This window comes from Sceloporus undulatus, chromosome 1 (genome assembly GCF_019175285.1).
Source record: "Sceloporus undulatus isolate JIND9_A2432 ecotype Alabama chromosome 1, SceUnd_v1.1, whole genome shotgun sequence".
In the NCBI taxonomy this organism is placed as follows: Eukaryota; Metazoa; Chordata; class Lepidosauria; order Squamata; family Phrynosomatidae; genus Sceloporus; species Sceloporus undulatus.
In genome coordinates this window covers 86,389,655-86,402,229 of record NC_056522.1, presented here as the reverse complement: position 1 = coordinate 86,402,229, position 12,575 = coordinate 86,389,655, and the positions used below count along the sequence as shown (strand labels likewise).

Below are 12,575 nucleotides of genomic sequence, written 5' to 3'. Positions count from 1 at the left end.
ATCCTGAAACTTTGGTCCCTTTTACCTCCCTGTTAATTTTGTTTACTTAACTTCAATTTTCTGAAGCGAGTCTTAGTTTGTAACAGTTGGTGCTCTTTCCCCTAAGGGTTGGGTTGAGGAAAGCCTTGGATCTAACTTTTTGGCTGATGGCCAGAACAGTCAGGCTCCATGTCAAAAGCCGTGTGCTTTAAAGAGACAGTGTTTCTTTTATCCTTTTTTTATTTCTCCCCCCCCCCCCCCCCACTCCCCACTTCACATTTTTCAATGCCAGATGTTCCCAGCCTTTGGCCACCCTCAGACTTGTTATATGCAGAGTGCTGTCAAATGGTCAGATTTGAGAGAAAGGGGAAATAGGAGCTTTTCTTTTCTAATACTTAACTCTCAGTAATCATCACTGTTACTCTTAATTAAAGCAGACTGAAAAAGGAAACAGAAGAATGCAGTTCATTTGGTGCCCCTTGTAGTTATCCTGGCTTGCCACAGTGTCATACTGTACTTTAGAACAAAAGAACTGGCTGGCCTGGAGGAATCCCATTGCCATGTTCAGTGATTTGACCATGGCAGGCCCTTTTGGAGAGTTTGGGGAGGTTACTTTTTTCAGCTTCACCTTCCAGGCTGCCCCCAGCCAGCATAATTTCTGAGTTAGATTAAATTAACTCCTGCTGACATGTTTACCCTATGAGGTTTTTATGAAAGCTCTTTCCATCTTGAAGAATGCTAATAGTTATAGTCTGTTTTCAATCAAGCTTCAAGTAATAGTCTTTTGTTACTTGCTTGTAGCTGGTGTGCCAATATAAAGTTTATTTGAATTTACTTAGATTGTTTTTCATTACCAATTTATTAGTTACCAACAACAACAAAAAACCTATAAATTCATAAATGATATGTTAATCACCAACTTGTTAATTACCAGCAGGAAAACCTATAAAGACTGACATATTTATTTAAGTCTAAGCTTTCAAGCTATAACAGTCCACTTCCTCAGATATTACTATAGTGGGTCCTCCCTATCATTGGGTTTCCAGTCCACAAATTTAACCCTCCATAGATCACCAGGCTCCATATTATTCAGTAGTGGCTGAAGCATGTGTGTTCATGTCACTGCCATCGAATAATGCATGATCATCCGTGATTTTTAGCATCTGTGAGGACCGCCAGAAGTGAACCCACTCTGATGCAGAGGGTCCAACTGTACGTGGTTCTTTTCAGTAAATTTTTTATGTGGAGCTCCATCAGTATAACAATTAAAGTGGCCTGCAAAAATCCAAGTTGTACTTTCAGCATGTACTTTTGGATAAATGTTAGTGAAATAGCGAAATGTCCCTCTTAACTTTGTTTTCCTTTGGAAAGCTGTACTGGAGTTATAAATCATCTGCAAAGAGGTGGGCAGGGAAAGGAGGGAAGAGAGATGGGGCAAGATACGGGAAAGCATTTGTGAGAGCTCTTTAAACATATGAGTGCTTTTGTTTCCTAGCCACTTCTCCCTCTTAACTGAGTTGGGGCACCAAAATAAACCAGGTTTAAGACAGAATATATGTTCAAATATATCAACAAACCACAATTGCCCCAAAAGCTGTGAGTCATCTTCAAACTATTGTTTCATGTTTTGCTTTGATGACCATAAATGATAATTCTTTTTTTGTGGTCTCTATGCAGCACATGCATGAGAGATGCATTGGCACAAAATCATGTTCAGAAATTTTCTTAGCTGACCCCTCTCCTGAGATTGGTAGCATGATGTGAATGCACAGATGACTCCTTGAAGAATGATAGAAGCAAGGAACCTGTCCTTAGTTGTCTAGAACACTTTATAGAACAGTATAGTATAGTATAAGTATATCACTTCTGTATTGTAGAAGTATGTAAGTACTTATGAGAATTCATAATTGGTGTGTAAAGAGTTTTGAAGATTCCCATACTGCAAAAAGTTGTAGCTGTGCATTTTGAAGGTGTGGGTGAGTTTTGGAAAGTTTTGCTACAGTATACTAGATATGAAAAGAAGGTCTGTTTGCGTGATAAATATATCCCACTATTTTGTCCTGGTCCTCCCCTCCACCCACCCAAAAAAAAAAATTCAGCATTGATTTAAAACATGCAAAGTGTGTTTCAGCAGGTTTTGAACATCTTCTGGTCATGGCACTACAGTATACTTTTTTAAGGTAATGTGAAAGCCAAAGCAAACACTGTAAAACAAAATAAAGCCTGAAAAGTAAATAGTGGAGTTTGTTGCCCTCCCTATGGCTCACTGTCTAGAAGGTCATAAAGTGTGGGTCTCCCATCTTCTAGTGGAACAGCTGGGTTTACACAGCATCTTTAGTGTGTTTAGTCTGGCGTGAAGCCAGCCATGCATAATTTTTCCATTATGTGCATTTGATAGATGAAAACTTGGGGGTGGGTAACTTCAAGAAGCAAATTTGTGAGTTACTTCAGACTTTTATTAAAAGAGTCGTATAAAGTACATATAAAGTAATATAAACAAAATGAGAAGTAGAGGTTTCTAATAATGTAGAGGTTAGTCACTTGGCCAGTTATTCCTAGATCTATAATGTATAATGGCAAGTGAATATTACCTGCACCCCATGAGGTGTGTGTTTCTGTGTTATTTTGCCTTTTCACAAAAAGCAAATTAACTATAGATTTACAAGCAGAAATACATTATTCATCCCTCAGCAGAATAAACTTAAACTTCTGGAATAGCAGTTTTTAAAAAAAGTTCATTGATACAGAAAATAATATTGCAAGGTGAACTGAAAAGTGTTGGCAAGGGAGTGTATTTAAAATAGGATAAAATTTCCCATGAGGAAGCTTCACAGAAAGAATTGTATAGCATTCACTCCTCAATTGTCCTCAATTATAGTCCTTCAGGGCCAATCCAGCTGACATGGTGCATGTTTTTAGTCATTGGATCACTGATTTTTCAAAATAAGTGGCTGGCATATGTAGAAACCCTCAAAAATAGTTCAAGATGACAGTACAGTTTTGCCTCGGGTTACGAAATTAATTCGTTCCGTGGCACCGTTCGTAACCCGAAAAGCCTTCGTAAGCCGAATTGCCATAGGCGCTAATGGGGAAAAGCCGCGATTCCGTGCGAAAAAGCCAAAAAAAGCACCAAAAGTTGGGGAAAAGCCGCGATTCCGTGCGAAAAAGCCGAAAAAAGCACCAAAAGTTTTTTCGTAACCCGAAAAAACATTCGTAACCCGAAACAATAATTCCCTATGGGATTTTTTCGTATCCCGAAAATTTCGTAACCTGGGTATTTCGTATCCCGAGGTACCACTGTATGGTAAGAAGGGGAGATTTATCCCTTTACCTGACTGTGGCATCACTGGAACTACAGTACCGTAGTTTCCCAATAGAAATAGCAAGTACAGGGGAGCAGTTTTTAACCATGTAAGGACAAAATATATGATTAATATCACATCTGGATTGATCCTCTGAGGGCCAAACTGGAAGTAACATAGCAGATCCATGACCAGATGTTCCAGTGTCTCTTTCTTTGTTTAAAAGAAGCTACTAGAGTCTGGGAGTTTGAATCATTGCTGAAGTAGTCAAAGAAGGAAGATTGAAGCCTTCATGTATGCCATTTCCCTGATGTAAATCACATTACTGCCCCAACTGTAAAGTTCCTGTTATCTAAAGAAAAGGAAAAGACAGATAATTCATTGTACTTATTTCTATGACTATTAGCAGAGCAACTGGTGGTAAAGTGGTTTTAGTATTGGTCAAATCCTCTCTCAGCCATGGAAACCCACTGGGTGATCTTGAGCAAGTCACACTCTCACACCTCAGAGGAAGGCAAACCACTCTGTATAAATCTTGCTTTAAAAAAACCTGTGATAGGTTCACCTTGGAGTTGCAACAAGTTAGGAAAAAAACCTGAAGGCACATAACAGCAACAACAATAGCTGTTAGCAGCTATCGTGAATGATTTTAATTAGGGAAAAAGAAAGGAGCTACAGACCCAATCCATGTCCATTTCCAGCTACAGTTAAGCAGGGAAATGTGACTGAAAGACATGTTTTCTTCTTTGGGTCACAAAACACATTTATGTGGAGCACAGACATTTGCATGGAACACACTCATGTGTCCGAGGACTCTGATAATACTTTCCATCTCTCCCATGCTTGTGGCATTTGAAAGGATTTCCCAGTTGGATTTGCACAGGCTTATTCTCCAAAATGTGTGGAACTTGGCATTATAGAGTCATGGGATTGGAAGAGAGCACAAGGATCATCCAGTCCAACCCCCTGCTACCTCACATGAAAATAATGCACGGCAAATTAAACTTTGCCAAGATCATCTTAAGAAGGCCAAGAGAGTACACACTCCCACTAACACTAGTTAGTTGTGTTTAGTTCCTGTTGAAATTTATAAACTTCCCCCAAGATCTGATAGACACCCTGACACAGTGTCAAGCTATGCCACTGTACTTAGTCTAGATTTTTCTTTCTCCACTGAAGGCACCAGGGTTCACCCCACAATCAATCAATGCCCAGAGGGCCAACTGATGCCATCTGGCTGTAGTTGCACAGCCAAGACAAAGGAGTAGCCTTTTCCTTCCTGGATCTCCAGCATACTCACTGGAGTTCTTGTAGGATGAAGGCTGTTCTTATTTTCCAGCTATGCAGTTGCTTCTACTGTCAATGAGTGTGAGCCTGGCACCGCAAGGCTCTGGTTGCACAGTTGGGAACATTGGACAAGGAGGTGATGGATACCTCTTTCTGCAATGACCCCCAATATATATGCTAGTATAACCCCCAGTTATGCCAGTGTAAATCATCTGGGGGATTCTATCTTCTATACTGCTGTAATAATATGAAGAGTTAAGGAATAGAAGTACAACTGAGTATTTCTCCAACCTGTTGACTCCTGCTTGCCATTTAGCCCTTGTTATACCATCCACCCATAATCCCAACAGAACTAAGAATATTGATATAAAATGAAATGTTTCAGCATCACCAGTGAAAATTACATCTCAATTACTGGAATTCTAGAAGCATATAATAAAGATTCCTTAATTTAGTTTGTTATTCCTTAACACAGTTGTATCCTATCAACTAATTTCAAAATTATCTCATTTTAAAATTATTTTAGTTTTGTGGATGTTGACCATACACCTCTTTATGAAAATCTCTTACAGAACATAGGAAACTCGGCAATCTAACTGTGACCGTGAAAAAGACCGTCCCATCTCCTGAATCTATACAGATCCTGTACCAGCGCATGAGATACGAATATGAGTTTTACTACTATGTCAAAGAACAGTTTCACTTGTTAAAGCGCAAATTTGGACTCAGATCTTCAAACAGTAACTCTTCTCCTAGACCAGAACTTATCATTCCTTCTCCTCTTGAAACTGAAGAGCCAGCAGCAGAAAGCGAGGAGCAAGATGACGAAAAGTGGTTGGAAGATATCTATAAGAGGTGATGCAGACATCACTATCTGTTCTAGTTCCCAGGTGTTGTTGTTGTTGTTTTTTTAAAAAAAACTGTTTAAGAAAATTTGTTCAGGAAGAGAGTTAATTCACAGCAGCATTTAAAAAGAAGTTTCTCCCAGATTGAACTGATAGAGTAAGACTGCTTTCAGGAATGGTTTATTTGTTTAAAGTTAGTTATGTTTTCCTTGGCTCCATAGCGTCTTAGTAGCTAGGAGATACTTTTGAATGTGCCATCTTTTATTTCACTACAATTAACATTTTCACTGTAAAACATTGCTACATGTCACACATATTGCAGTGATGTAGATCACAACATAAGTCCTTTGCAGTTTTCACAAAATGTGTTTGCCTGTTTCAATGTTTGTATTGAATCTGTTGCAATCTCCTCCTAGCACCTGAAATTAATAGTAGGGTGTTGGAAGGTTTATTGTGATCACCTAAGACTAGACCATGTTGTTGTGCTAAAATAATAATAAAAATTGTCACCGCGCCATGGATTATGCAGACATCACACTACATTTTTTCTCACAGAAGCTCTCAGTAATAGGAGCATTATCACCAGTACAAATAGGAATGTGGACAAATTAAGATAAGATGTGTGAAGTATCTGGATATTTCAAAGTGGAATGACACTTGTAATTATTACAAGTTAGAAAGAACCAAACATTTCTGGAATCTACTTTTCCTTCCCTGAAGATGTTCAAATTAGGCTGTAAAAAAGGAATGAAATATTAGCATTTTATTTTTTTAAAAAAAGAGAAATCATTTTTGGGATAAGATTTCTAGGCTTGTTCACGCAGACACTGTAAAGAGCGAAACAGGAATATTCAGTTATCTTTAAAGGAAAAGGTTGTTCTTTCATTGAATGTATGAGCTGTTTACATGATTGATTGAGGGATGAAGATAGAAACATATCGTGAGTATGTCTCAAATATTCTGAAGATCAGATATCAGTTAACAAAATTAGGGACGTATTCTGTGATTCAGTGATTACAGAATTTTTAAAAAGGTTACTATAGGTGCTACAACCTCTTTCAATGTCATTCACACTGTCAGACATCTAAACTTTGCATCTAACCAAGGGCAGGTACTCTAGAGAATAAGCAGTCACTAGTGTTTTTTCCTCATATTCAGGTGTATATTGACCACACTAATACAATCAACATTTAATGTGTGATGGATAGTATTATATTATGTATGTATGTATGTATGCCTTCAAATCGCCTGTCAACTTATGGCTAGCCCATGAATTTGATAGGGTTTTCTTAGGCAAAAAACACTCAGAAGTGGTTTTGCCAGTACCTCCTCTGAAATATAGCCTACAGCACCTGGTATTTGGTGGAAGTCTCCCATCCAAGTACTAACCAGGGCTGATGCTGCTTAGCTTCCAAGATCAGATGGGATACGTTGTCTTTAGGACAGATAGGCTTCTTAAAGAAAAGGATAGAATACAGTTGTTTTTGTTTATCAGGTACTACTTCTTGAGAGTTTTGTTCTGTCAGCACATCTTTAGCAAATTCCCTTGTCAGAACCTGTGAACATCAACTAATATTATATAAAGTCATTATCGGTTTCTGGGGGTTTGTTCATTTGATTGTTTGTTTTTGGCTATACTACTAGCGGGATTTGAATACCACACAATTGTGTTAAGCCTCAAGAATAGCAAAGGTTGTATTCTCTCATCATAACTTTGTGGTTCCAATGCACTACTCTGGAGGAGCACTCTGGGAGCAGGAAATACAGTCAGTGATATTTAACCAAGATGCTGCATTGTATATTTTAAATGGTTTCTATGAAATTACATTTAAAGAGTAATGATTAGTTTACACACTGTGGAATTGTTTTATTTTGGAAAGCAAATTAATATTCATACTTTGGGTTTTCTTTATTTTTTAAAGTTCAGTTTTTTAATCTGTTTTTGCAGGAGTCCTCAGTCACTTAACATGTTCATTTTCTCTCCAGTTTCACTGCTGCTTAAATCTATTTTTATCATTCTACTTAATATTATTCTTTGCCATGAATACTTTGCAATGTTAAAAGCAACAGCTGTCAGGTGATTTGCTTGCTTGTTTTAATGTTGTATAATTTTTGTGCAAGCAGCTTGGGCTCTATTCCCAGAAAGGTACTTCATAAATTTATTTGGCACATAACCTTTTGAGATTTCTAACACAACAGTCCATTTATCTGTCATGAGATAGATTTTATAATTTACTTTAAAGAATTTAAAAGCACATTTTAGGTTTGTTAATCTTTTGACTTATTTATTGTGACATTTCAGCACATTCCAAATTCTAAGTTGCTCAGGAAAGGCATGCATTTAAATGATTTTATTTTGATCTGATGGTTAATTTTTTTTAAAAGAATGAAAAATTGCTGTTATAAAGCCTTTAGTCCATGACAACCTTCTAGGAAGCACCATACGTGTTCATAAATCTCTATGAAAGAGAAAAGGTGAGTTCTTGGGATACTGAAAATAACAGTATATGTACATTAGATTAGTTGTAAATGAAAACAACCATTGTTTGAATTAAATATTCCTTAATTTATTCATTTCAGTATTAAAGTATAAAATATCCAGCTTTTTTATTTTTAATCCATTAATATTTCAATTCTGAACCTGTGCTGTTCTTCACAGAATATGTAACCATCCATTTTGTTTTCTCTCTCTCTCTCTCTCTCTCTCTCTCTCTCATTTTTTTCCTGGATGTAAAATTTAAGGAATTTTCCCTTTGAGTCACCCTTAGAAAAGATTTTTTATAAAGTGTAGCTTATTGGCTGATGGCCATCCTGAAAGCAGGCTATTTTAAGATGACTGTGTTTTACCTTGAATTAATTTGAAGAACGAGGCCCTAAAGATAACTGTAGAAGAAATATATTAACTTTGGAACTGCCCTGTCCTGCCCTGCCAATGTGCTTTATTGCTGTTGTAGGATTATTTCTAATGCATAGTAGCAACAGCTTTAACCAATGTATTGCTTTTGACTAGTTAACGTAGATATGGGTGTGATGATATTTGATAATCCAGTCTGTCCTCTACTTGTCCAGAGTCCTCAGGCATTTTTAAAGGCTTTTTAAAAAGGGCTTTCAGATCAAACACATTTAAGACAAAATGTTATATTACTTTTTAAAAATGCTTTGAATGCAAAAATTGGATTAATAAATGGAACATTTTTTGATTTTTTTTAGTTTAATATGAGAATATACAATTGCATTGCAATTTTCTAAAATGTACATGCATCATGAATGTCTTTGTTCCTTTTAAAGGTATGTTTGGGATATTGTAATTTCCATTAACATCTTGGTACTCATTTGGTCTTTGTGTTCACTTACATTCATTTGATAAAAATCTAGTCAGGCTCCCTCTTTTTTAAAAAAAAACTATAAATGATTACCTTTTTGCTAAGAGAATCAATATCACACTGAAGTGTTACTCTTGTCTATTGTCTACCAAAAGTACATTTGAATATAATTAAATTCCATGCAAACTAATAAAGGCCTGTAATTTACAAAGTTTCATTATGCATTCTGTCCTTTTTGAGTATGTGTATTACTCCTTTTGTATTTTGGTGACATCAGTAATATAAGTGAACATAGTTGTCTCAACTGTATTCTTAAACTGAGAGGCTCATGGCATAGTGTAGTTGGAAAATGAATTTTAAATACAAAAAGCATTAAGAGCATTTATTTTATTTTACTTTTTAATAATACAATTTTTTCACACCTCCAAGATGATCTTATTCTGCTTGTCCCTTCTCACCCCTCAGTGGGAGAAGTGTCACCCTCTTTTAGGGTGTCACCCGGTGCAGTCCACACCCCTCATGCCTCACTAACAATGCCACTGGTGTCTGCTACTAATACATCCTTGCATGGATTGTATTTGATTTTCAGAATATATTTGTACAATTTCAAAATCATTCTTTAGTAGTCTGGCTGGAGCATATGCTGATGGCTTTCTCATTATACTCTCCAGTTGTTGATGATAGCTTTCTACAGTTACATATCTGCCACAAATGTATTGCTGTCATTCTACAACTATAGTAAATACTAGGGGTCAGTGCAGACAGTAGGCTCCATGCCACCCCTGTAAGCCCTGTGTCTGTGCTGCAGCATCTTTTTTTGCGATGCTGGAAGCAGGAAGTGGCGCCGCCATGATGCCACTTTCTGCCAGTGACGTCTGGTTCCTGTACAGCAGTGGTGGCATCATGGCGGCCCCCGTAAGGATGGGAGGCCACCATAATGCCGCCGCCATGTGCTTGGGTTTCAGAGCGTGCAGATGCTGCATGCTCTGGAACCCTAGTATTGGTGGTGGCATGCCGCTTTTGACCCGTCTCTCCCTGGGCAGTAGTTTCTCTGTTTATGCTTAGTTATTCTGGTACAGCTGTCAGTGAGCACAATGTGAATGCCACCAGCTTTTCTTCCTGCAGTAGGATTCTTCCTATTCCATGCTAATATGCATCTACTTATGCTGTGATTTCCTTACCCATCTCTTAGTACAGCAGTATTGGTACATAAGTTATTAAACATGCTAGTATACAGTCTCATAGTTGTCATCCCATGTCCATGTTGCATTTTTCGTCAGAAGCTCTCTTTCAGTGGCATTTACTAATATTTGTGCTCGACCAAGTAAGAAAGTCCCAAAATAATTGAATATACTCTTTCTAATTCCACCTTTTTTCAAGGACTTTCCCCTTGTTGCACTCTTGCAATCATTTCCAGATCTGGTTTTAAACCATCCGAGCCTGATGGAACTAGGATCTTCTCCTGCTAAATAGAGCTTCTTTCAAAAGCACAGTGCAATTGGGACTGCTCTCTTCCTATTAGTAAAATGTTTTTCATTTCTAGAACCCTTCAAATCCTAGTACTGGCTGTCCAGTATGTTATGTTCCTTCACATTGCCTCTGACTTAAGATATCCCTATCATAGGGTTTTCTTCACAATATTTATTCAGAAAGGGTTTGCTATTGCCTTCCTCTTATGCTGAGAGAATGTGACTTGCCTAAGGTTACCCAGTCGATTTCCATCACTGAGAAACTATTTGAACCCTGTTTTTCTAGAATCCCTTTTGTCGGCTATCCTAAGACCATGAGGTTTTTCTTGGGTTTTCATAGGGTTTGTTCAGAGAAGGTTGGACTGAGTTAGCGGGGTCAGTCCAGATTGCCAGATCAGCATCTGCACTGGCCAATCTTGGTCTGGGTTTAATGGCCTGCATCGTTCATACAGGATGATACCAGGCTGGGGTGAACATGAGCCTTTTGGTCCATGTATTCAGCCTCTTGGTTGCCAGAACAAGCAGAGGAGTGTTTACACCAAGGTGTAGCAAGAAATATTGGCTATTTTAAATAGCAAGTATTTCTTAGCTTTTTCAGTGGGACTTGGGGGGCACACTTTTGTATCAAGCTGGTTGTATTTGACGCACAGACCACAGCTTATCTAGCCCTAGTCTAAAATCTCTCCTTAGTGGAAAACCTTATTTAACAAGTTGTAAGATGACATCTCATGTTTTAGGACAGCTTTTTCCAATCAGTTATAATAGATTCCCACCATTCCCAGGTAACATTCATATTAATGTTCTAGGCTAGACCTTGTAGTCCATCGAAAAAGAAAAATCAATTTGGGGAAAAGACATTTTAAAACAACAAAAAGATCACTTTTGAAGGAGTCAATAACAAAATTGGCCCAGGGGTCAATCCTGGCAGCCTTCATACCATTGACTGTAACCCCATGGTTCTTTCTGAAAACAGAGATATTAAATACTATTTTAATTAATGTTAATTCAATGAATTAGATTATTTCAATCATTAGTGTTAGTGACAGTGAATTACTCTTCCAGATTTTTACATTTTCGTTTTATTAGAATACTTTTCAAAACTCAGAACAATTCTGTGATCACCCTGGTAGACAATACTACCTTGTCCAAGAGCATTGGAGGGTGGGGTTTGGAAAATTGCAGTATGAATGCCAATCCCACTTTCAGTCATGTTCTGAAACATAGCTATATGCATTTTTTGCTGAAAATCCTGGCAAATTCTGAAGAGTTTGAAGCTGTGTCCTTTGTAGGCATGAAAATTCAATCCATATAAAGGATAACTTGTTAGAAAATTTGTGTGGACAAAACCCCTGAATAATACATTAGATTATTTGTTTTTTGTATTGGCAAAAGAGTGTATATGTGTGGGTGTATGATTGAATCCACGGATGGTGAAACAGAAGCTTGAACCAACTACATCTTCAGCAGCAATAGCCTCTTTATGATAAACCACACTGGAATTTGGAAACTTTTCAGCAACTTTGACCTTAACTTTATTTTACAAATATCACAGTGTCAAACAGCATTTGCGCATGCCTCCTCATCACACAAGAATAAGGAATAATTTTCCAGCCTACTATCTTTTTCCAAAGCAATGCTCTTTTCAAGAAAATAGCCAATGTTCATTATAAGGATGTTCTTTTTTTTTTCTTCTGAAATGTTTCATAGCAACAGTACATGCCAGCAATTTGTGTAGATTTTCACAAAAATATTCAATATAATAATTGCATTGAAATAAATAATTCAGTAAAATATGGGTGGGGAAGTTACACACTGATTGTTCTCCCTACTTTGGGTGTGGAAGGAAAACTCCTAGAAAAGAGATTTTTATCGGTATTGTTGTGCACTCTATTATTAGATGAGAAAAGATTTCAGGCCCTCTGTGTGAAATATTTTTTTTAAAAAAAAGCTTATCTGAATCCTCGCCACATGGTGTCTTGAAAGTAGCATATTATATACCAAAAGCAGAACAAACACTTCAGTTAATCTTAAAAAAGAATAATCTGTGCAGATGTATGTAGACCTGTTTTTTTAAGAAAGAAAGAAAGAAAGAAAGAAATCACTGCAAGGAAAGTAATAAGAATCACAAACTGTGGCCCCATACAGAAAAGCCAAAATAAAGCTGCTCGGGTCACATTGGAGGTATGCTGTTTAAATGATGCTTGCATCCTAAGAGTCCAGAAGCTGCACCAAAGTGGAGCGTGGCTTTAGTGCAGCTTCTGGACTCTTGGGATGCAAGCATCATTTAAACAGCATGCTTCCAATGTGACCCGAAGCATCTTTATTTTGGCCTGTCTGTGTAAGGCCTATATAATCTTAATATCTCACATT

At 37.4% G+C, this 12,575-nt stretch overlaps 1 protein-coding gene across 1 annotated transcript in view; it reads left to right on the top strand.

Annotated features, from left to right (window-relative positions):
* Window positions 1-8,953, top strand: part of UST (uronyl 2-sulfotransferase) — a 194,007-nt gene extending 185,054 nt beyond the window's left edge. The window contains exon 8 of the mRNA XM_042445999.1: window positions 5,141-8,953. Within this exon, the coding sequence (XP_042301933.1) occupies window positions 5,141-5,427 (287 nt within the window). The 3' untranslated portion in view covers window positions 5,428-8,953. The remainder of the gene's footprint in view (window positions 1-5,140) is intronic.
* The last annotated feature ends 3,622 nt before the right edge of the window (window positions 8,954-12,575 follow it).